The sequence below is a fragment of the Neopelma chrysocephalum genome, unplaced genomic scaffold (genome assembly GCF_003984885.1).
Source record: "Neopelma chrysocephalum unplaced genomic scaffold, ASM398488v2 Primary Assembly neopelma1_22b, whole genome shotgun sequence".
NCBI lineage: Eukaryota > Metazoa > Chordata > Aves > Passeriformes > Pipridae > Neopelma > Neopelma chrysocephalum.
This window is the reverse complement of record NW_020897690.1, coordinates 16389514-16414832: the sequence shown is the minus strand read 5'-3', so window position 1 is coordinate 16414832 and position 25319 is coordinate 16389514. Positions and strand designations below refer to the sequence as shown.

At 35.6% G+C, this 25319-nt stretch overlaps 1 protein-coding gene across 1 annotated transcript in view; it reads left to right on the top strand.

Annotated features, from left to right (window-relative positions):
- Window positions 1–24736, top strand: part of ABCA13 (ATP binding cassette subfamily A member 13) — a 168444-nt gene extending 143708 nt beyond the window's left edge. Inside the window, exons 50-55 of the mRNA XM_027682847.1 lie at window positions 4271–4405; window positions 6930–7033; window positions 9611–9703; window positions 21374–21479; window positions 22341–22478; window positions 23971–24736. Of these exons, the coding sequence (XP_027538648.1) occupies window positions 4271–4405; window positions 6930–7033; window positions 9611–9703; window positions 21374–21479; window positions 22341–22478; window positions 23971–24060 (666 nt within the window). The 3' untranslated portion in view covers window positions 24061–24736. The remainder of the gene's footprint in view (window positions 1–4270; window positions 4406–6929; window positions 7034–9610; window positions 9704–21373; window positions 21480–22340; window positions 22479–23970) is intronic.
- The last annotated feature ends 583 nt before the right edge of the window (window positions 24737–25319 follow it).

Sequence of the window (25319 nt, the reverse complement as noted above, 5' to 3'; positions counted from 1 at the left end):
TCTGAGCTTACTCTGAAATCAAATAAATACTGTTTGGTGTGGAATTGATGAATGATTTCTATTTAGGTTGTTCAAACTACACTCAGTTCCTGACACTTTGAATTACTGCTTTGGACATGTATAGTTATTTTTCAGATGACTCTAGAATTCAACCCATGTTTATTATCATTTGTACAGAGTATGGTACACACTTTTAGTATCGGGTCAGGTTTGCTTTATGAGGATTTCTTAAAAAAAATAGCAAGCAGTTATGCACTGTATTTATTGTGTCAGAAATTATGCAAAACAAATACAATGATGGATACAGCCTTCTGAGTGAAGATAGATGTGCTATAATGTTTCTAGTCTTTGAATAGATTGAGACTTCATTAACTCCAAGTTTTTCTGGATAAAACACTGACTGAAAACTCCCCGTACTACTTAATTTTTTTACTTGAATATTAGAGGTAATTTTCAAAGAGAGTGGAAAACCATTAGCATTAGTGGTTACGTAATTTTCATCACTTACTGCTTTTCAGTCTAATGGACGTGCCTCTTAGTTCCCCACTGGATAGAAGGCACCATGCCTACTTTAACCTTTACTCCCACAGATACTAGCATGTGTGCAAAAAGTTGAGTTACCTCACAGCTGCTTCTGAAATGAGTGTAGTCTTTAGGAACTCCACAAAGTATTGGAGGGTTTTGTTTAGATGTTACAGATTGACTATTCCAAAGCTAGGTGAACCAACACGAACTAATTTTGGAAAAAACTTTTGTTAAAGATTTTATAATTGATGAGAGAAAAGTAAATAATTTTAAGGAATATTGTAAAATAGGAATAGTTAGCTGATAGATATAAAGTCTGTTATAATCTTCATTGAGGGTGGAGAGAGGAAGGGAGGAAAGACTTTAAATACATTACTACAACCATGACTAGATGTGAAACATCTTTATGGTTGAAATGCGCTCACAATGCGTATATTTGCATATAACTCTGTGTCTTTTAATTTGGCCTTAGTGTTACCAACTTGCTAAATAAATTGATGTATCTCCTCACTCTTCACTGCTGAAAGTAATTGAAACCATAAATAGAACACCATGATGAATATGACAAGGAGAGATAGAAGGTGCTTGTGTATATATCTCACAGTCATGAAAGGAAAGAAACCATTAGAATTGTAAATCTCTGGCATAATTGTGTGTGTCTGTATCTGAAGATTGGTCACATGTTCAATTCTGACTTTCATTTAAAATAGTTTAAGAGGTATTTTTGTATTTATTTTACAATATACTATGAGACAAACAACTGATTATACAGAAAAATGGAGATGTCCAGGCTCCTCTACAATATACCTAATACGTAATATTTCTAATTTCATTCAAATCAGTGTTTCATTGTTGTTTAGATCATATTGTTGAAGCTGAGACATTACTGGAAATCTTACGATATGTATTAAAGAAAAGAGAAAAAGTTTTGAGGTCATCTCTTGAAAGAAGAATGAACTCTATATTCTAATATTTACTGAAGGATACTCTGCAATGCTTCTTTGAAATATAAGAGTTGAAGAGGATAGCAGGAATAGGAGGGAAATAGCAGTGAAAAAATTAGGAATGAGGAAGCTGACCATTCCTTCTACCTTTAGGTTGCTGATGTGATTCAGCCCTAAATCTGTTTTAATTTGATATGTTTTGCATCAAAAATGCATATCTAGATATCAGGCCAGATTGTGGTGTGCACTGTGATAATCTGCAAGGTTCATCTTGCAAGCTCTACACATTTAAAGCAGCAGCAAAGTGGGTACTGTGAAATGATTCCCACCCCTCTCTTTTTACCTTAAGCAGACCTTGTCTTGAAAAATTCCTGTAGCAGAAGACTTGCTAGTCTTTCTCTCCTTGTACTAAACAGGAGATGGTGTAGTCGTGTATCTGCACTAAATGGTTGAGTACATACCAGAGAGGTGAGGATTCTATGTGTAGAATTGTAAATCTTGCAAAGTCAGTTCTTTTTAATGTTGCTCCCTATAAGGAGCATTATGTTCATGCCTGACACATGATTGAGTCTCCTTGGGGGCTACAGACTACGATAAGAGCCATCTAACTTGAATGTTTCTTTCTTCTCTCTCTGGCACTATTCTTGGACCTTCTAAATTCTTCCCCATGAGGCATTAATTGTTGCTTTAAAAGAATGGCATTTTGTTTGACTTAGAGTTTTGATAATATTTCAGAGCAGTCTTAGAAATAGTGATTCTGGTCATATCTAAAGGGTAGTTTTTACTACATTTCAGCTGTGATACATAGGCCTCTTTTGCTTATTGTTTACTAACAATAGGTTAACTAAATGTTAATTTTGGTGTAAACACGCAATGACATATTCTTTTCACTTTCTGATCCTGATTTTTTATAAGCTCTTCTGTGTAATTCTGTGATTGTTGGTGGATGTGTAGGACAATAATCCTTCTATCAATAGCATTCACGCATGCCCAGTGATAGCAAAGTCAGTTTAGTGGAGAGGATAAGCTGTCTCTCATATGCTTTAGAGGACTTCACTTTATGGGTTGTTTTGGTGTATAAGGAGATGTGTATCTGGAAGTGAAAAAAACACACAAAAAACCCCAAAACTCAACTGTTATATCTTAGAATATAGTTTAGGTAATTGATCGTTTCTAAAGCCACAGAATATCTGAATTTGTAGCACTTCTACTGATATACAAAAATAGACTGTAACTGGAAGTAAATCACTGTGAACTAACCCTAAAATAGCACAAGACTTGAACATTTCAGTATAAAATTACCTGTGGGTTGTTTAACGGTTGTTAAGAGGGTTTTTTTTTTAAATTTTCTTCACTTAATGTAGTCAGAGCAATATTTATGAAATGTAGCTTTTGTATGAGAACATGCATTGCCATCAGGTTCCACATTCAGGTACACCAAACACAAGTGACTATGAATACCAGTGTGAGGGTCATCACTAGAATACTGCAGATTCTTGCCACTGTAGTGTTGTTCCTGTGCAGAGAGGACTTTCTCTCAGAAGTGTCTTATTTTTATAAGTAGCACTTAAAAAATCTTGCTAAAATGGTCACAAATATCTGGATCATTTCCAAAAGAGTTTGCATAAAACTGTCTAATAAAAATATTATTATGCTCATGGCAATTTGTTTGCGGTGAATAGTGAATATTAATTCACAATATTGTTTATTGAATTGTTTTTTCTGTTGGATTTTCTGAAGTAATTAGAGACTGTCCATCTGATGTGACTAATCCTTGCAGTTCTTCCTTGCTTTCTGCTGAAGGCAATGCAGAGGGTGCAAAGGGAATGAACAACTGGGATGCTCTGGCAGCTGATTTTGCGCAATAGAGCACCATGCAACTACTTGTTTTACAAGAATCTCCCAGCTGTCCATCCATACAGGTTGAAGACATACTTGCTCTGTTACAAAGTTGATCACCTTTTGATGATACAGCCCCCCAGGCACATACCACTAAACACTTGCTGCTTTCTTTGCAGGAGGGATTTGACACTAAGGAATAGAGAAGTTGCTGCTGTGTTCCTCATGTTTTTGCAGGTCTCCCTGGATGGTCCAGCAGTGATAGCTGATATAGATGGAATAAGGCTATTGCTACATTTAAAATTCTCTAGCACCAGTATTTGGGGGAGCCTTGTATGTTAGATCTGTGTCTGACAGGCAGAGAAGAAAGGCTGTTGGGGACGGCATGAACGTTGTCTCCAGATGTGCTCGTCTGCTTGCTCAGATCACACATTCTTTAAGTAATTAAACCCAAACCAACTAGGGTCAACTTACCCCTCTCAGTTATTACAAAGATATGTTAATTTAACCCTGTTACTTTTTGTGTCTAAGAATCTCTAAATCCTTGACCTGTGCCTTGCTTTTCTGACATTTTCATCTTTTTCTGTGGCCAATGGAGAATTTAATCTCTTGAATTTTACAGTCTTTAAGATGTTTGATCAAATAAATACTGGAGAATGAGTGAAATGAGAGAAATTTTAGATCATTGACCTATTGACACAAACTGAATGCAAATGACTGTTCCAAGCAATGTCAAAGCCAGATTTTCTGTATGAGAAAATCCTTATCCATTTGGAGAACTAAGGGGTCCCAGAGAAGCTTTTTGTAAGTGTTTAAGATTCAAAATAATAATATGCAGCAAGTGGGGATTAATAAGGAAACAACATGTACTTATATTTATGAACAGAATATTGATTTAGTCTGAGCACAAACGCTACCTGATCTGACTCATCTTCGTTGGCCTTCAAATTTCTGAACCACAGGTTGCAGAGGACCTTGTTAACCGGTTACACCTCAATGCCCATGCTGACAAACTGGTGAGAACATACAGTGCTGGCACAAAGAGGAAGCTCTCTACTGCTGTGGCTTTAGTTGGTAAACCCCAAATACTTTTATTGGTGAGTATAGGTAACACTGTGCCTATGATAAATGGGTTACATTGAATTTTGTTCTCTTCTATGTTGCTTTAAAGAAAATCAGGTAGTTTCCTGATCAGTCAGGGAGTAATTGATACATGGAGGTACAACTGTACTCTTTGTTCTACTCTATGAATACCTTTAATTTTATTCTCTAGTGCTCACAAAAATTGAAAGTGAAATTGTTTTGTTTCTTTTTTTTTCCTTGGCGTAATTGGATGAGCAGGGAAAAAAAAGCCCTAAACATAAATAAATTGTAGCATCCCATGGCTCAGATACATATTCAATTTTTTTAAGGTTTGCCCAGGTAGAAGGAGAAAAAATAATGTAATGTAAAATATATTAATGGTTTATGTATTCTCTATTTTGTACATAACATGAGAAAAATACACATGAGCAATTCTATTGGCCTCCTAAAGAAGGAAGACTCTTATTTTAATTAGTAATTTGGAGCTAGTATAATAAATTATCAACTCATCTTTTTCAGAATATTCCTATTTCTTGCTAGGTCATCTTTCATAAATCTGGCTAGTTCTTACGTTTTTGTTGGATTCAGAAGTCACACAATCAGACTAATACTCCTGAATTATATTAATTTGAATTACTTACCACATGTTGTTTTGGTGCTTGCATAGTACTGCTCAATTAGGCCTGAAAGTGGCCCCTCCAGTTTAAATAATGCCTTTTGTATTGAAGATCAGGAATCTACAATAGATCTGCAGAGAACTGCATCATTATGCTACCATACACTCCTTCTTATCATTGCCTATTGTTTCACTAGAGAATATTGAACATCCCTTTCTTAAGTCCTGGCTGAGAAGAGCTAAACCCATTCAACAGTGGAATAAACCTTTCAAAATAGTCGGGGCAAGAAAAGCTGCTCCTCAGAGTTGAGAGAGAAACCAGTGCTTCCAGTAACATATCATAGGTTGAGTCAAACCAGACAAAACTGATGTTCTCTTGGGGTTCGTGTTTCAGAAGATCAGACACATTTTGCTGGTACTAGCTGACTATCATTGCCTCACTTCTAAGCTGGATTATTTTATTTACATTTTATGCTTAAACTGACCTTGGTTCAGTTAGTAAAAAGAGGAGATAATCTTAAATCAGTGCTTCTTCCTGATCTTAGAAAATGCTCCAACTGTTTTTGTGTGTCTTTATGGTGGTATACAACTGCAAATATACATTTCAGCCTCCTTCTTGCTGCGGGGCACAGACTACTGCATATAGAACAACAAGAGGAAAGAAAAATATCTAAACATGTCAAATGCTTTAAAACATTGGGATGGCTTTGGAAAGCTAGTAGATTTCTAAGGAGGTATTCAGTATTTTAAAAAGCTTTTTTTTTTTTTATTTTGTCTGAAAGCACTATGAACACCACTATAAACTACTGAATCTGCTTCTAGATTGCTTCCAGGATCATGGCTATTAATTTGAGTAAAAATGTGTGTTGCTTTATGTTTATTGTTTTTACGTTTTCTTTGTTAGCAACCCACAGACAATGGGAGACTGAACTGAATTTTTTCACCTCTGCCACTGGTAGCCAAGCACCAAAATCAGCATCAAACTGGATGTTTTGTTTGCTTTGTTTCTTGAAAACTTTGTTTCCAGGTTTCAACTTGAAATCCTTGCAGCAAATACATTGGCCAAGGCCATACCACCCTAATAGGTGCTGACACCCCTCATAGAATTCCATAGGTTAAAGATCAACCGTAAGAATTTATTTCTCCCTAGTTTTGTAGTGACAGAGACTAGATTTGACAAGCAGATATCATTCCTTTTGCTGCTAAGGGTGGATGAGGTTAAAATTTGATTTAGTGAGGAAAGAAGGATTAGATAGGAAGGGGAAATATAGTTTTTCTGGCATCACTTTCTCCATGAAAGCCATCCGAGAGGGAAATGGGTTTGATAGACAGTTTGCACTGAGTTAATGTTGCTTAATCCTATGGATTCTCTCCACCGTGGGTGAGAATTCCTCTCAAAGGGACTGTGGGAGTAACTGGTGGGGAATGCCAAATCCAAACATACTAGCAACTCCTGGATATGGGATGGACATGGCAGGCAACTAGGAGCTACAGGACTTCTCCACTTGTTTGCAATCATGAGAGATGTGCGTGTAGCAGAGAAACAGTCACCAAACCCTCCAAGAAAGTGAGAAAAAATACCTGCAAGTGTCTCCTGTCTAAAAGAGTATATGTATATAGATTACTAGACATATATATCTATAAATAATTTATAAATGTATCTTTAATATATAACATATATAAACATCATTTATATATCTACTTCTTTACTTAAAAGTGCCTTCCATAAATTTAAAAATTAAACTGTATATGTTAAATCAAACCATTGATCAGGGTGTCAGTTAGGAAACCTTCTGAAAATGTAACATTTTAAGAGAAAAATATATGATTTTATTGTGAGTTCTGTTAATTCTTCATGCTGTGCAGGAGCTGCTGTATGTTTTTCCCATGCTGCTGTGTTGTCATTTTTATTTTTCCCATAGGATGAGCCCAGCTCTGGGATGGATCCCTGCTCTAAACGCTATCTTTGGAAAACCATCCTGAAGGAAGTTCAGGATGGCTGTGCAGCTGTGCTGACATCTCACAGGTAAAACCCTTACCCCAGCTGCCAGCATATTCTTGTTCTGTCTCCTCACCTGCTGTCAACCGAGAGCAGAAGAGTATATTCTGAAGATATGCTCACCCTCGTGTGAAATACAGACTATGTCTTGGAATTTTATGGCAATTCCTTCCTGCTCATGAAAACTGAGCCTGTGTAAATCCCAAATATTTTCTATATTTGATTTTTAAGGAATAGAATGTGGGTTAAGGGGCTGCAGACACAGAAAAGATGATGCAATTAATTCTTCCTTTTCTATGCTCTTTCTATTCAGTGCTGTGGTGTCTTTTCTTGCTTGGAACATTAGGTTATTTTTTTACAGCTGCTCACCTTAAAAATCCTTACAAAGGGAGGTGGGAGTGAAAAACCTTATGATTTTATTAAGTTTCTGTTTTGCATCACTGTATGAAAAGAGTATACCATGGTATCCTAAAGATGGATGTGTCAGCTACTCTCTTGCACTACTCTCTCTATGCACTCTGGAAATGGCAGGAGTGACCCCATCCTCTTAGACGAGTCCATCTACATTAAATATCTTGTCAGTTCTCTGATATGGTCTGGTTTAACAGAGGAAACATCAATACTGTTTTGTAACATCTGTAGTAAAATGCAATAAATTAATGTTCCCTTTGGGAATATATATAGTATGTATAATTATATATAAAATGTCTTTAAATGAGGGAGAGATCGTGAAAACGTGCAAACAGGACAGAGCTTATAAATCAAAACAGCAATGTAACATTTTGGTCAAATGAGATTTGAAGCATAGATGAATTAATAAAGGAATGCAGGAAAACTTCCCTCAATATTTTATATTTTCAAATTTTTTCAGATGTTCTTAAAATGTATCTTTTGTCCCAGTACATTATTGATGGAAAAGTGCTCCAAAAAGATTGTAGTATATTATTTATGGAAGGTGAATTTTGAAAATCACATAGCTGTATTTGATGCCCAAGTGCTTACCAGCTCACTCATTTAGGGAATATGAATTACACATTGTGAATTCACTTGAGTGATTTTCAGGAAAGAGTGGGCTTTGACTTTTCAGTCCAGATTAAGAATTTGTACTTGCAAACACCAGCTAAACTGAAGAGACCTGTGGTCTTATTACTAATATGCTGTAAATAGACAAGCAAAATCCATCAAATTGTTACTAACTACATGTATAGTTCTACAAATTAATGACTCGAGGAAGATATAAGTACACTGATAGTGTACACACTGTTGTCCTAGGGTGGAAGAAAGAGAAATTATTCTATACTATTTATACTATTTGCTGAAGGCCATTGGAGATTTATTTGAAATTATTTACTTGTATAAGTACAGACATTTTTCTTATGAAGTGAACCTTCATGCATATCAGAAAACATATCTGTAAGGTATAGACATGGTTTCCTGTGTAAAAATTAGTTTTTGAGGACTATTTACTTTTCAGAGAGAATTTTTTACTAAAATTTCAGAGACAAAACTTTTGTTTTAATGGGGGAGGAGTGAGGCTATATCAACAGTCCCTACAGCCCTATTTTTAAGTCATTTTACCACAGATGGGGAGTGTTATGCCAAGGGGAGCATTAGGAGTTAATCAGTGAATTTCCTGATTTGTGGGAAGATGTGTTAGCAAGCCCTCTCCCCATGTCTCTCAAATATAGCAGTTTGGTAGTTCTCACCACAGCCCTGTCCTATTTTAAGGGAATTGTTCCTGGGGGGTTACTTAATTGCCAGTGCTTGTTTTGTCAAAGCACTTTGATTTGGACTGGACCATGACTGAGGCACACAAGACATCTCTTGCTTAGCAGTCTCAGAAGGGTTGGGGAGGGCACATCATGAATTTCAAGTACATCAACAATCTTTCACTCCTCTTTGGAATGATGAGTATGACCCAACTGATGCCCTGATGTGCTTCTTTGGAAGAACTGCTCACACAATTCTGTATAATATGTAGAGTGGCAGCCCATCTGCCCTTAGATTTACAAGTCAAAGTTATTATCGTCCGAAGCAGTCATATCTAGAGGAGGATCCTGTTTTTTTACTCAGCTGCATTTCCATGTCCTAAATTCTGTTTGGATAGTAGTGTTTTGGATCTTCTTCTACCCTGTAATCAGACTAAGGGTAGCTCCTTTTCAAGGGTATGTACTATGCAAAAGGCAACCTGTGGAAGCTTACTTCTTCTTCTTCTATCCTTTAGCTTAGAATAACCACAGACAGATATTACAGGGAATAACAGCATTCATGGCTCTTGCACCCAGTGGCATTTCTGAGACTGCTTATCAGGCATTTGTGTACGGTAATGATGCCTTTGTATTGTTGCCAGAACTGTCTAATTAGTTATGGACTAAAAACATAAATGGTGGATTAGGGATTTCTTTTAGTTGTCATGTGGTAATAACTTTTGGTATGTACTGACTAGGGTTACAGCTTTGACTGTTGCCCTTTAAAGTCAAAGGTTTTGTGTAGTCGTTTTTGCAGCTGTCCAGATCCCTTCCCCTTTAACTAAAGTAGATATAAATAATGTTCTCTGTTTTCACTATTATTTATTTAATTTTCTTTTTTCACTTCATTTTGTAGTATGGAAGAATGTGAAGCTCTCTGCACACGGCTTGCTATTATGGTCAATGGAAGTTTCAAGTGTCTTGGTTCTCCCCAGCATATTAAAAACAGGTATTATATGTCAATATCAAATCTTCTGCATCTGCATTCAATGTAAGAACTGACTAGACACTTTAGTAGTGCTAAGGCATAAACACTTACGACTGCTAAGCACATCTTCCTTTTCCTGCCATCGCTGAAGTTAAAAAAGAGCCAATTAGGATATATTAGCAAGCTAAGTTGACATATGGCATTGCTAAAATGCTTTGTAGTCTGCATTGGTAATTGAAAGAGACAGATCTAAAGAGACAGTATCTAAAATGAAGCACTTCTGCATGCAACCTAAGGAATACGTTGTGAGAATTCAACACGGCGATAAAATACAAGTTGACTCCTTCTGAGGATTTCTTGAAACAGGAAGAAGCACTTTTAACAGGTCAACAGCCCATAAGAACATCTATTTTGAACCGTCTCTGCTTCCTACCAAATGTACTGACAATTGCAGATATTTATGCTGGTTTATGCATCCTTTTCCTGGTGTGCATAAGCCTCTTTTCTCTTTGAACTCTGCTCATGAGTTAATTTAATACCTGTAATGTTTAATTTAGAGGATGGGCTCAAACGAACATAAAGGAATGGGGATCAGAAGCTAAGGGGAAAGTTGCTGCAACTTATAGCTAGAACATTTACATTCCATAATAAGTGTAATTGTTAGGACATCCAGACAGTCAGCTGTGTAAGATGATAGAGCTTGTTTACAAGCAGCAAAGCTACACTGCTTTGTACTAGCTCAGCACTTAGCACTCAAGTGCAGATGCATTTGTCAATGGGAATAAGCTCTACGGAAATATTTTGGAATTACTGTCTGCCTTGTTTATAGGGCAGATAACTTTTTGTCCCTTGATGGCACTTTTGGCTTTCTGCCCTTCCTTTTGGGTAGAACCATAGGCCCTTGTTTCACAGTTGCATTGGCATGATGGGCCTGATTCACATTTACTTTAATAAGCTCTCTCCTTTCAAGTTTTTTTCATCAAGACAAACTTTCATCTAAAGACATTGCAAACTGGATGGTGAAAAAATGAGGTCTGCATCTGTATTTCTGATGGTTCTGTGTGATCATAGCCTTCTTTTCATGTTTGCATACCTTTTCAGGGAGTAGTTGCCACAATTTCTGGAGGCATGAGAAGTTAATTGCTCTTCAGCAGTTTCTGCATTTTTTGCATCTAGGTCTTTGCCTTTGCCATCCTATCTCTTCCCAAGTTTCATAGCATAGAGCTGGAGCAGACTAGAGAGAGTGCAGGCATCCTTTATTCCTTTTGTAGTATGACAGACAGATGTCTGTAGAGGACAGTGGAGATCTTGGACAGGTGAAACTGCTTTTTGAAGATGTGTGTGCCCCCTAATAAGAAAAAATAGTATTACTTAGGCACTTAAGCTGAGTGTACAAAGTTAGCTGGGAAAAATGTGAGTCTCTCCTTTTTATGTTTCAGATCCTCTAGAGTGAGTACCTGTCTCTGTCTTTTCAGCTTGACTTTGAGAGGGCAAAATAAGACATTTCACAAAGGCTACCTTCCTCTTTATTTTCTCTGCGACTTTTTCATTGTTTTGCCACTTCTGATGTTTCCTTTACCGCATCTTTTCATTTGCCTTCTTAAGGAAACAAGACGTCATAAGCATACTCATAAGTATGCACCATATTCATACAAATAGGACAGTTATTTCTCAATTTTCTGCACTGCCTTTGTAGATATACCTCTTTCAGATCACAGTTAGCATATCAATGCAGAAGTATCATGCTGGAAGTGTCTTCATATTAATTTTGAAGTTATTGAGACATTCACAGATTTGCTGTTCAAGAATCAAGACAGTATGGGTGCCTCTTTTAAATTTTCTAAAGCAAGGTCATATTAAGAATATTTGGCAGTCATATTTGTAGCAACTATTTGTTTAGAATCATTGTAACTTTATTAAAACCACTCCTCCTCTACGTTAAGAATTTTTCATACTATCAGCCGATGACTGTTCTTTACTGTATGTCAGTGACATTCATGTGGGATAATATGTGCACTGAAGACCAATATTGCTGAGACTTTCCACAGAAACTGTGCAGCTCAAGCTGCACTAAGACTTTTCATTTAAGGCAGGACTAAAATCCCTTTAACTTCCAGCTTATTAATTGATTTGGTCTCCAAATTTTCCACACTTCTTTTTCAGGAATCCATTGAATTTTTTAAAACTTTAGAACACTTTATTAGTAAAAAAATAGCTACCAACTTTATCAAAGGATTTATTTAAAATCATGCAGTTGTCTGAATTTGCTCTGACTGCCTAATTAATTTTGTTGGCTGGCAGGAACAAAGCCACTGTAGAAAGCACAGTTTTAAAACCTCATATACACACAAATGTTAAAGATTGCCCTTTTTTTGTTTGTTTGTTTGGTTGGTTAGTTGTTTTGTTTTGTTTGTTTGGGGTTTTTTTTTCCACTCTTATTTTTTATTAAGAACACAGTAAAGATGTTTCCATGTTTTCTTTGGAAAATTTTGACAAGTGCTGGGAAGAAGCCAAAAACTGTTCCTCTACTCCTCTTATTTTGTTGCTTCCAAACTTCCCTTCAACACTTGCCAGTATGACCCTTCATCATAAACCCCAGGCTATCACACACTTAACACATAAAAGTAATTGTTATGAGATTAAAAAAAATTGTACCTTCTGTGTAATTAATGTTTCAGGCTTATTTGAAGACAATTTACAGATAAGTTACTGTGTACCTTATGGAGGATTTCTGCATCTACATGAGATGGGAAAGGAGTAGAGAAGCAGAATTCTTTTACTTATTACTCCAAAGAAAACCATTGAAATAATTAAGCTTTAAATTATTTTAATATTTTCATTTTCTCACTTTGCACTCCACTTGTGAACATCCTGAAAAACTTCCAGGATTTTGGAGAATACTGGGTTACTCCTTCCTTCCCGTTTTCCTTCCCTCCCTATGTTTTAATAGCACTACCATTCTCACTGCCATACAGAGCAAATCATTGTTTCTTCTAAAGTGATAGACCATAAGGATTACTAAATCTAATCAATCTATTATCAGGAAACACCTACCTGAAGAAGACTGCTTTCCTTAACAACCACCTCCACTCATATATTCTCTAATGTTTTCCTAGTGTTTCTGTGTTTCCTGCAATTAGCACCGTCTAGTATATTTGTCCCATGCACCATCTCACAGTAAAAACTCCATCACTTTTTACATTTTTGTTTAAAAAAAGTGTGTCATGGAGCAATACAAGTGAAGGAGAGCGTAAGCATAACTAATTTTATTGCATCTGATTTAATATACATTACGCATACCCCAAAAATTTGGGGTTTGGACGGTGTATTTGTGTTATATGTATGTGAATGAATTAGGTTAGTAATATGCACATTTATTTTAACAGGCAAGAAAGGTACTAAGATAAATTAATGGGGACCATAGTTGTAGATTATCATGGGGGTTTCTGTTAGATTTTACAGCTTGTTTTTTTAAATATGTTCTTATTTGTACGCAGCTCTTGATTTCCTTGATATCTGTCTTCAGTTTGTTTCTACAAATCAAATTGAACAAATATTTTAAAATCAATTACTAGTGACCTGATCCACCTTTGAAGATTGCAAGATGGAAAGAAGTCTAAACACTGTATGAACACTTAAAGCAAAGAAAACTTTCATACAGCTTTCATTTATGATAGAATGAGTCCTGTATTGTAATAAATAACAATAGGAGCATATTTTGATATTACATATGATTATATTAGTATGTCTCAAGAATTTTTTTCCTCTTCTAAATGTAGATACATCCACTAAATGACATTCTTTCTTCCCCTCTTGGTGAATTCTGTCTGTCTTGATGGAAATTGTTTTATTTTTTTATTCTTTAGTACCATTCCAGCATGTAAAGTCCAGATTATGATCTTTTTGATGGATATGTGATGAAGGCTTAATGGGTCTTCTTTGGGGCTCTGCTAAATTTGCTTCTTTGCTCTGGTGGGAAGTTCAAGGATTCAGTTCTTTCTCTCTGGCTACACTTTCAGCCCTTGGCAGATGGGAAAGATCATAATCTTGGGCTGAGTACAGCTTTGTCAGATGGCAGTACAAAATTCTGCTATGAAGGGTATGGGTGAACTCCAGGAAGATGGTAATGTGAAACATAAAAGCTTCTTAGGGATATAAAAAGTGACTCTGCCTCTAATGTGTGAGACTTGTCCATATTTTCCAGCCCTCGTTCAAGCCTTTTACAAAATGCTCATCCAAAAATGTCTTCTTGATACAAATGTAGGTGTTTGGCTTTCTGCTCCCAACTGTTGAGCCCTGACTATATTTATGTATGTTTAAATGGATTTAAGGTAGTCTCAGATGTTTCTCAGTAGAATAATAAGAATTGGACTCCTTTAGAAAGGCATTTTGTCATCAGTGGAAAATTTCTAAATAATGTCAAGAAAGGTGGTAACTAGAAGAACAAACTGAGTGGCAATTTCCAAAAAGTTAGCATCTTAGTTCTAGACATAGTTTGTCTGAGATTGATGTGTGAACAGTTGTGCCCATTAAAGCCTAATTTCAGACGACTCGTGCCAAATGAGTCAATTACTCTAAATTGTGAATGGATTACATCTAAATGCTCTCTCCAGTATTCTCCTTTATACTTAATGCTTTTTTAAAAAATTCAGAGAAGCATTTTCATGTTAGATACAGCTGGCCAATTCTCTGGGAACAACATTTTGAATACTATACTTCATTCTAGGGCCATCTGGACAGACTTCTCATATTTGAAAAACCCATACCAATTTGTCAGGTGCTGGACACATATCAAGTCTTTGCTCAAATTTTATCAGCAAGCCATCTGATTAAATTAGACAACAATTGATCCATTTGTTATAGCTGGGTTAGAATGGAAAATATGTTGGCAGACTATTTATATTTTATCTTTTTTTTAAAAGGTTGATTGAGAATATTTTGTTGCTTTCCTCAAACTCACACATGTAGATTTCATAAATGGAAAAGAGAGGATTAAATTTAAAGATCTCGTCAGTGTTTCAGCCTTCAGTGGACACAGTGTTATCATATTAATTGCTATACTAGCAGCAAGTTTCTTACATGCTATAAAATATAGAAATTAATATAACGTTTATTATTCTTAACTAGAAAACACATTCCTTTTGTACATGAAAAATGTATTAAGGCAGTGAATCTGTAATCATGCAATATAGCTATTAGTTTATCTTTCCAGAGGAAAGTTTGAAGAAAAGAGTTCTTAAAGTTTTGAAAACACACAGATTGAGAGTTCAGAAATAAGTAATATCTTTTCACTCTCGTAAAACTTAGTGCAACGTTAATTCAGCCCTACTGCACATGTGCATTACAATGCATTTTTTGTCATTTTAGACTATTTTTTTCCACAGGATGCTGCATTGTATCTCTGTACTTATTCATTTAAAGGGTTTGGGTAGTCCATCTGAGCAGTTTATGACTAAATATTTTCCATTGTTCAACATTGAGTTCAAAGTACAATGCCTGTTAAATTCAGTTCTAGCTGTTAGAATTCCTCCTGCCCACTGGAGCCCTAGGTCTCAAGATGGGCCTCTAACAAGACAGGAAACAGTTGTGAAAAATGTGGCCTAAGTGAGTTATCACAGATCACACATGTGTGTGGAGATGAAAGAATAGAAATCAGTTCCCCAGGACATACCAGAACCAGGAAGCACTTTTTTTCCTTTTTCTTTCCATTTCTTATCAATCTGCTATCTTATTTGCAACATTTTCTAGGTGTTACAGTAAATAAAGCCACTTGTCTCAGTGGGTACATCCACTATAGCTTGTAAGGCATTCATGATGGGGAATTCATGATTAGGTGTTATGTGATCATGTATTTTAGGTTTATTACATAAGGTAAATATACCAGTGGTTTAAATTTTAATTTCACAGCTCGTCTCCATGATAACACTTTTTAACTTGAGAATTTGACCTTGAGGTGCTGAGAAGGTCCTTTTAATAGAAATTTTAGTGTGTAATACCCTGATTGTTATGTTATTAAAAAGCAGTACACCCAAACCCATTGATAGCAACCCATTAATAACGTTACTTACTCCTTTTTTTCACTGTTGAGCCCCAGAAAGTGCTTTGAAGAAGCACATTGGGCTCTTTATAGGCTGCACCATCAGCTTTGTACAGAATTAGAGTGTTGCTGCTCCTGTTTCTCTAGGAATATAATATGTAAATACTGCAAGAGCAACAAATCCCTGGTACTTGCCTGTATTTGCAGATATACATATATATATATGTATATGTTTATACATATATAAAAGCTCATATGCAGAGAGATTTTGTGTATGCACATGTATAAACAATTAACATGATTTTTTGAGGGTTTTGCCACATATTTGGAAATCATAGCTAAGAACTTCCAAGCCTACATTCAGAGAGCAAAGTTGTATGTTGCACTGCTCATAATCTGGGGCAGTCACTGTTATGGCCATGATATTATTGAATACAGAAACTCCTTTTAGATGGTTTGATATGAAAGCCTGGAGTGCATGTATAATATACCTGAACAAGTTTACTCATTGTTTTAATAACTGTTTTCATGTTCCTATTTTTACTCTGGAAAAATAATGATCACTTAAAAAATGCTGAAACAAAATCTATGACTAGTAGGTAGAAGAGAGATTTTATAATTTATTTATATCTATTTGTTTGTTGCAGCTAATCAAGTTTATCTGTTCAGCAATGCAGAGATTCTGAATAATTGTAGAAGGAAATCATATTTTGCATGTGACAGTGTATTTGCATTTGATTTTAACTTTTTTTTTAAAAAACCCATGAGTATTTAAAAATTAATAACATTTTTTTATTCCTATGTATTGCATTTGTCTTCTACTTAATAGATGAAATAATGAAATAGATTGTGTGATATAAGATTATCTTAAACTGTGATGTGTTCGTTTTGATAATTTCATTTCAATTTTTGTTTATTTTTCAGTGTTTTTCAAAGTGTTTTGTCTTCAATGTTGTTCAAGTTTAGTTCTGTTTGTAAACTGTGCTTGTGTCTAAGGCTGTAAGAGGAATAACCTGGATCTGAATCCTGTGCTTCAGCAATCATACTGGCGTAACCAAGTTATCTTGCCTAGATGGAGCCTATTCCAACCTAAACAATATCATGATTCTATTCTCTTAGGGAAAGTAGAACTATATCTGCCTGCAAATGAATGCAAACCAAAGCAGAGGGGCAAACAGCACAGTAGCAAATTATTCCCTCTTTGGGAATTTATGGCATATATTCTAAAAGTTGCAGTTTCTTGCAGACATTAAGTGCCAGTGTTCTCTTTACAATTTTTTTGCTATCCAATAATGTAATTTTGAAGTAATCTTTTGATCAAACTAGTACATACACGAAGTATGCACATTATATTTCGACCAGTAAACTTTCTGGGAGCTGTAATTTTTGGATGTATATATATAGCACAACATTCTCCAGGAAATATACTCTTTGATTAGCATATGGGTGATTAGATGCTTTTCTTATTCATCATAGTTTAGGATGTAGGGCTGTGTTCTTGATTTCCTGAGGTTACATTCAGCAATTTTGACTGGGGGAAAGAAGAGTTGGTAAATCGGATTTGGAAAAAGTGTGATTCGATGAGCTGGTCATTCTGGACCTGCTGTAAGTTAAAACAGTGGTTTCTAGGTTTGGTTTTGTTAATTGGTAGACAATCTAACTCCTAGGGCTTTTAAATTAAAACACAGATTTTTTTTTTTTAAATTTTTTTTTCCAAATAGAAGTCCACTGATAATGTACTTTTTCTTTTATCCTTCATAATAAAATGATTTCATGGGTCAAGCTTCAAAACCACATTGGATTAGCCCCTCTAGGGACCCTTTTGCGACCAGCCCAGTGTAGGCTTATTTGTATCGCTACAAGGCATTGTGTTTCAGCAACATCTCTTCTTGTCCCCATTCAAACCTCTGAACCAGGATCTCCCAGAAATGGGCAGAAGGGAATATTGAAAATTGCCCCAAGTGGCAACTCTCCTCGATATTTATGAGAATTTTCAGACTTTGGGCAACTAAGTCTACTTCCATTCCCTTTGCAAGGCCAGAAAGAGCACCAGGGAAGCATCTAGGAGTCTTCTTCATCAGTATAGATCTGGCTACACTTTATTCGAGCATGACTGTGGCTTGTGTAGACGCACATCTGAAGTAAATTTACATAATCTATTTTTGTACTCCTGGCAGTATGGCTGTGGAACTTTATCACAGGCTGCAAAACCCTTCTGAGAACTGAGGAACCTTTTGGGTAACTTGCCCAGGCTGACCTCCTCTTTGTGATATTTATATCAAAACAACCCTAAGGTCAGATCAAAGACCTATCTAGCACACTATTCTCTTTCTGACAGCAGCCAGGAGGAAAAAGCACAAGAACAAGATAAGCACATGCAGTTACTTTTCCACATTGCTCAATCACCTTCAGCAATTTCTTTCTTAGAGGCTTCCTAAGCCAGAGGTGCTTTTAACGTATCCCCATCATGAATTTCTCTAGTCTCCTATTCAACTCATGTCAAGTTCTGGCATGCAGCACATCCCATGTCGATGAGTGTGCAGTTTCTCTAGGTACTGTAAGGAAAATTACTTCATCTTACTGATTTGGCATTGTGTTTCCTATAATTTAATTTGATGTTCCCTGCTCTTGGATGAGAAACATAGGAGAGTGAAGAATTCTTTCTTAGTTACACTGCTTAGTTGTGATTCTGGGCTTGTTAAAAACATGTTAAAAACCTTGTCATCTTTCTTTGATGCTGAAAAGTTTTAGCCTATTTACTAATTCCTGGTATGGAAATTGTTCCTTTCCTTGTGGCCATTTTATGTTCCTTTGGTTCCCTTGTTATCTGAGTGGCTCATGTATCTTGAGGACCTATGTAAATTAAAAGTGTGTTTTTGTAGTCCATGCTAAGCTCATACTTCTGCAACTGATGCTTCTGCAGCTGATGCTGTTGTTAAATACTTAAGTTAATTAGTGTACAACCAATTTGGGAATTTACATTTTAGTTTCAGTCTCATGGTGGCCTTTTGGCAGGTAAAACAGCCAATAACTAATACTCCCAGGCCCACTAATAAGGGGAAAGTCAAGAATGAACAAGTAGTTTGACTGAGGAAGAAGAGGAAGGATAGAGAGAGGAAAAACATTTTATTTTGTCAGAACATGTGTTTTTGTGTGTGTGTTTGTACACAAATAGAAATGCAGGTGTTGTCAAAGTAAAACGAGAGTGGAAAATATCTTTGTCAAATAGCTTTGAAAAGGCGATGATTATTTTGCAGCAGATGGCTGCTGAATGAGTGTCCTGGCTCAGCTCATGCCATTTTAATGATAATGTTTTCCTCCTTAGTCTTGAACTATCAGGTGCTAAAAGTTTGACCCTAACAGTGCTAATCAAACCAGATTGTGCTTTTCTCTGTAATTCCACTTCAGGTTTCTGAACTAATTATATTGTCTGAATATAATAAAACAGAGCAAAAAAAATGGTCAACTCAATTTCCATTGCCTCAGTGTGCTACCAAAAGCAGCTTGCTGATTATAGCAGGGGGAAATGTTTACTGCTGATCAACTTAGTTTATATGGGGAGCTCTTGTATTAAAATGAATTATAAAATCTAGCTATAGAAGCATCATAGTTTGACTAGCCAAAAGAGGAAAATCTTTTAAAGCTTTTTATCATTGCCATGCTGGTGTTCATGTCATTCACAATTTAGAACTAAACCAAAGTTCCATAGACTTCTCTGTCTTTGTTAATCAGAATTTTGATTCATTTTCTTTGGAAACTTCATTGCATACAGCAATTTCATTTTATGGGACTGTTGAATGTCTCCATAAGCCAGCATTTTTCAAACTGTAATTCAATGGTGGCTGTATAGAAATGCCAGAAAACTGATCAGAATCAATGATCTCTTGTAAAATATTGCCTCAGTTTAGCTGTCAACTAAATTGAATACCCTTGTCAACTGTATCAATCTTTGTAACAACTTTTTTTATCATCACATGTATTTTTTAAGGGATGATGTTATGCATTTAAAACATGTAATTAAAGATCTATTTATGTCTTAGTAAATCATTGCAAAGCAAATCTGCTAGACACTGCTTTGGATTCCACCTTATTCTGGATCTCTTTGATGTAACAACACTGTTCATCTGTCGGGCTACACTGTCCAGTAGATGTTTTGTACCCTGCAACTTGGACCCAATACAATTTGGTTTGTGTAGCATCCTTCAGGAACCAACAGAAGGACACTGCACCAGGAATGCTCCCTCTTAATCAATTTCAAGCAGTTCAGTGGTTGCATTTGACTGCAATAAAAAATAAAAAAAAACCAACCAAAGATTAAAAAACCCTGCACTAATTTATTTGTAATGGGGCTTTTCATGCAGTGCAAGTTTTTATGCAGAAACTGCCATTGTCGTACCTGAAGTGTAGCAACTACTGTTTTATTCTACACAAAAAATTAGGATTGATGTCTGAAATCTTTGGAAAAGATATTTTGAACTTGTGAAATTCTTAATAGAATAAAATCTTCAGTATAGTTTTTTTCATCGTGGAAACTTGCGGTGCTTTGAAATAAATGAAGACTTTATTGCTTTATAAGAACAGAGGTTCTGATCTGACACGATAAAAGTTAAAGCACTAACACTATATAGATATATAGATATTTTTTTATAGCTGAGGAACATGTAGCGCTTCATGTGAAATATTTTGCTGGGAGCCACTCAGGCACTGGTTAAACTGGATATATATAGCAGAATAGTTCTTTCTATCTTTTATTACCTTTTGATTGATAATCTGTAACTTTTTCTTTTTATATATAGGAATAGGGCACAATCATATAGCATGCTGTGATACATCCTTCTGCTTTGATCACGTGAAAATGTGCCTCACACAGGTCAGACCCAATTAACCCAGCTGCTGCCCTGAATCATGAGTTGTACACAGAAAAGACATAGGAGAGGAGGGTTTTGGCACAAGGGAGTATTACAGAGGGTACTCACTAGAAACCAAACAAGTGGAGTAAAGGATTTGGCAATGAGTAATCGCAAAACTGGAGAATGAAAAAAATAAGTCATCCTGGAGTGACGGATGTGGGAGTGTTGAGAAAGAGAAGTTCATTTCCTAAAGTATTCTGAGAGATTGCATGGCCATAAAGCCAAAGAAAATTTGTTAACTTTTCCACCTCCCTAAATATCCCTATACTTGCCTTTGTCTATCTGTAAAACATAGTTGTAGTCACATTGATGAAATCTGCATTTGAATGTGCAATTTTGTTAACAGATATGAAAAATAGTACTACATACCCATTTTTCTCATTAGAAAAGTTTTTTTTTTTTGTTTTCTTCTGTATACGTGATTGCTAATCATAACTTTTTGCTGACCACTCAAAGCAGTATAGCAATTAAAACATAGTTAATATAAATTCAGATGTATTGGACAGTGAAATATCTTGTAATAACTAAAATGTAGGCATGACACTTTTTTGTTTCACTTATCATTAATTTAACAATTTTCCATTGAAATTCTACCATTCAGTAGTGTAATGCTAAAATCACAATAATGCAGTAGGCATACATGATGTCATTTGACATAATAATAGCAAAATCAATTAAACTAAATGTTTTTCCTGTCCTCGCAGTGTAGACAAATGAACTTATGTTTTTGTGTCTCATTCTGAGGTTTGGAGACGGTTATTCAGTCAAGGTTTGGCTTAGCAAAGAAACAAGCTATCCAAGAATTATTTTGGACTGCCTACAACTGCACTTTCCTGGAACACAGTTTAAGGTACAGCTAAAACTCCTTGTTGTAGTATATGGCAGGATTAAGTTTGGGCTCGTAAGAACAGTATATATATGTTTGGATATTTACATGATTGGTTATATTGATCTTCTTGGGAAAAGTATATATGAATATCCCTTTTATTTTTCTTTTAAGCATTTCACAAAAATCTGACTTGTGATACTGGTTAAATCAACTCCAAACAGGCATTTAGGCAACATTAAAAAAAAGGCCCTTTCTCTGAGTGAAAATTTCCTTTTGCTTTTATTATTGATGAAGTTGAACTCACATTTGTGTTCTGCTGAAGTAGGATTACAGTGTAGTTACTGAGAGTATTTGCTTTGATTGTTTTCTGAAATGGTCCAGAAATGATAAGTCTCAGCCTTTACTGACTTTCTTTGATTTAATACAAAGCCTTACAAAAGACCTATAGCAATTACATTTCAAGAAAAACTCTGAAAGGCCATTAATTCTTATTTTTTTTTTAAACTTTAACTGTGTTTAGGACAAGAATCATGGAAAACAACAACTATCTCAGATATGAACCTGTTTGTGTATATGTTTATAAGTCTGTACTGTGCTCAGACAGCTCTGTGCTCAGCCTTTTCCCAGACTGCATTGTAATGGCAGAAGTCTGTTGGATGAAAAACCTGTAGCTTAAAATCATCCTAAATTTTTATATCTTTTATGAGATTAACAAAGTGCCATCTCAGAACACGCACAAAATTTGTGCTTTGAGTATGAGCAGTTCTTTGTGCTACCAATGCATATGGTAGCAATAAGAACCCATTGTAGCTAGACCAATTAATTATAAGCAGTGATGTGCATTCACTTTTATCTGTTTTTATAATTTTTACTTGTTTTCAGGGACAACATCTCAATCTGCTTGAGTACCACGTACCACGAAGTCAGGGATGTTTAGCAGAGCTCTTCAGAGTCCTAGAGAATCACAAAGTTTTTCTCCAAATCAAACACTACTCCATTAGCCAAACCACATTAGAGCAGGTATTTTATTATTTTTCTTTCTTTTCTTCCCATGCTCCCCTCCCCTCCTCCCTTTTTTTTTTTGGTCTAAACATGCTGCATACAGTAGTTATTGACGTAGTAGAATAATCTGTTATTTGCTAGGATACCCAAATATATGCAATAAACCAGCAGTTCCAAGCCATCTCAGGTCACATAGTAATTTCTGCTTTTATATTTCTTTTGCACTGGAGGTGAGCATAGTAATAGCATCACAGTAAGTCACATGTAGTGTGCACAAACATAATCTGTGCTTAGATACATTTAGATGTGTGGCATGAAAAAGCGGGACTGTGAACTACCACCTCCACAATCCAAGAGTTGGGATCTTACTAGTGTCCTCGAAAAGGCTGAACTAGTCTCTGTAAATCGTGGTAAACCTTAAATTTTCAGAACATTTTCCTTTGAGGCTTTTAAGCGCACAAGCAGACAGAAGAGATTCCACACTAAAGACTGTGAAATCCCATTTTGACAAAGAGAAGAACATACTGATGGCAAGGATGGGTTTTCTGGGTGATTGTAATGTGTTACAGCATCTTCACATACAACTTCTTGGTATGCATGCTACATGAGAGTCACATATAGTCAAAATACTAATTTTCTATGATAAGTGGTGTGAACTTGTTCCTTTTTCCCATGCACAAATCATTATTGAAGTACTTTATTGAAGAACTTATCTGTACTGATCTACTAACTGCTTGTAAATTATCTATTCACTGAATGGACGCATATACGGCCATTACAGCCTGTTGATTGTTCAGGCATTATTCACTCAAGCTTACTACCTCCATTATTCATAATGATGCACCACCGCAGTCACCCACCCTTGCTTTCTCTCCCTGACTAAATGAGTATCAGTTTTGAACAGGAAAATACTCCTCCCCTATAACAAACATGCACCCTGAGTTTGTTTGAATATGAATAGGATCATTTGAATAAAAAATAGCCCTTTCCTTCTACATTCCTTGCTGTCAAATAATTGTGTGATTAAAAAGGAAACAAGCCTTTCTGTAGTAAGATCTGTTTAAAAAAAAACCAAAACACTCAAGGAGACACATTAGTTGTTCAATCATCACTGCAATTTTCAGAAGTGTGTTTTCACCTTGAAATATTTGAACCCTTATCTATGATGGTTATTGACAGAAACAACAGATTTGGCTTCTTTAGCTGTGTCATTTCAAAGGCAATTAAAACCATTGTTTCCCACTAACTTGTGCAGCAATAAAAAAAATAATTTTCATATCTATTTTATCACTATTTTTATAATTTATCAACCCTTGTCTTAGCTGGAGAGGTGAAGAGAGATTATGTCTAGTTTACAAAACATGTCTCTAGATGGGTTCCCTCAACATAAGCAATTAATTAATAAGCAAAAGCTTAGGAAAGCAACTGAAAAATATCATCACCTATGTCCCCAAAGATTAAATTTGAGCACTGTTATATTGAAAATCCTACTTTTTCTCATGTCTTACAGGTATTCATTAATTTTGCTACACAGCAGCAAGGAGCCTCACATTCTTCACAAGGATCTCCTGTTGAGCATCATGACCACCTTCCACTCTAGGCTCAGAAAAGGATAAAGCTTCAGCAGCACATATGTGTGTGTTTGTTTGTGTGTATATATACACGCAAGTTACATGCAATAATTTTTCAGCTGTGAACAATTTGTGTATGAGAAACAAATAATAGAAGCAGAGGTGAATTTGCATTTGAAGGCCAGAAGGAATGGTACCAGTTCTTGATTAAACTAGAAACTGATTATATGCAGACCAAAAATCTGCCAAAAGGTAAAAATTAACTGGAATTTTAAAATATAAATGGCCTAATTGATGCAGAGGAAAAAAATTATCTGAAATGTCTGTGCATAGTAGATTTTTTTTTGTGGTGACTGTATTCATTTGGGTACAGTACTGTCTTGCATGCACACTTAATATCTAATTTTTACATGATAAGAAAAAACCATTGAATGATAGCAGTAGCTAGGCTGTCACCCAATATTTGTATTTAATAACACAAATTGAGAGCCTTTTGACTTCCCTATTAATTCAGCTCTGTGTTGTGACAAGCTAAATTAGCCTTTTTATTGTATAAAGGATGCACTGTATTCCATAAGGCTTTATGTTAAAGAGGTTATTAGTGTACTAGTCTGCCTCCCAGTTATCTTAAGTAAATTTAGAAAGTTTCTATAGATCATACTTGACAATGAGTTTTCCCTTATGCCTGTGGGTTGCTGCTGGAAGTATTTTAATGACCTATTTTGTTTTTCTCTTTTTTTTTTTCCCAAAAAGAATGTCAAAAAGAGAAGAATGTTTAATGAGAATGTTAAAGGAAATAAGATAAACATTCAGACATTGATCAATAAACTTCTCAATAAATATATTATGATGCTGGATACTTCAGACAAGGGCACAGCCTTCAACCTATACTTGTGTAAAAGAAGTGAACACTTAGTGCATAAAAACTCCTTGCATATTGTGCTATAAGAAAAAAAAAAAAATTTTTTTTTTTGTAGTAAATGGCTGCCTCATCCAAAACAAGCCTTTAAGTCTCCTGTGAAGTTAGCTGATGCCACTTTTATTGGACTACACTGTGAAAGAGTTGAAATTGAAGAACCAATGAGTTAGAAGTTAATTGCTACAATACGATTTTTGGTGGGCAGGGGAGAAGAAAGTGTACTTGGAGATGGAAGAATTTGATTTTAAATGGCCAGTTTTGCAGTGCTGCTGCTATAATTCCCTGCTGTACGATGATGAAATATTAAAAAAACACATATTTGTGTTTTAGGCTTTGCAAGCTCACTCAGATGATTGTTTATTGAGGCTT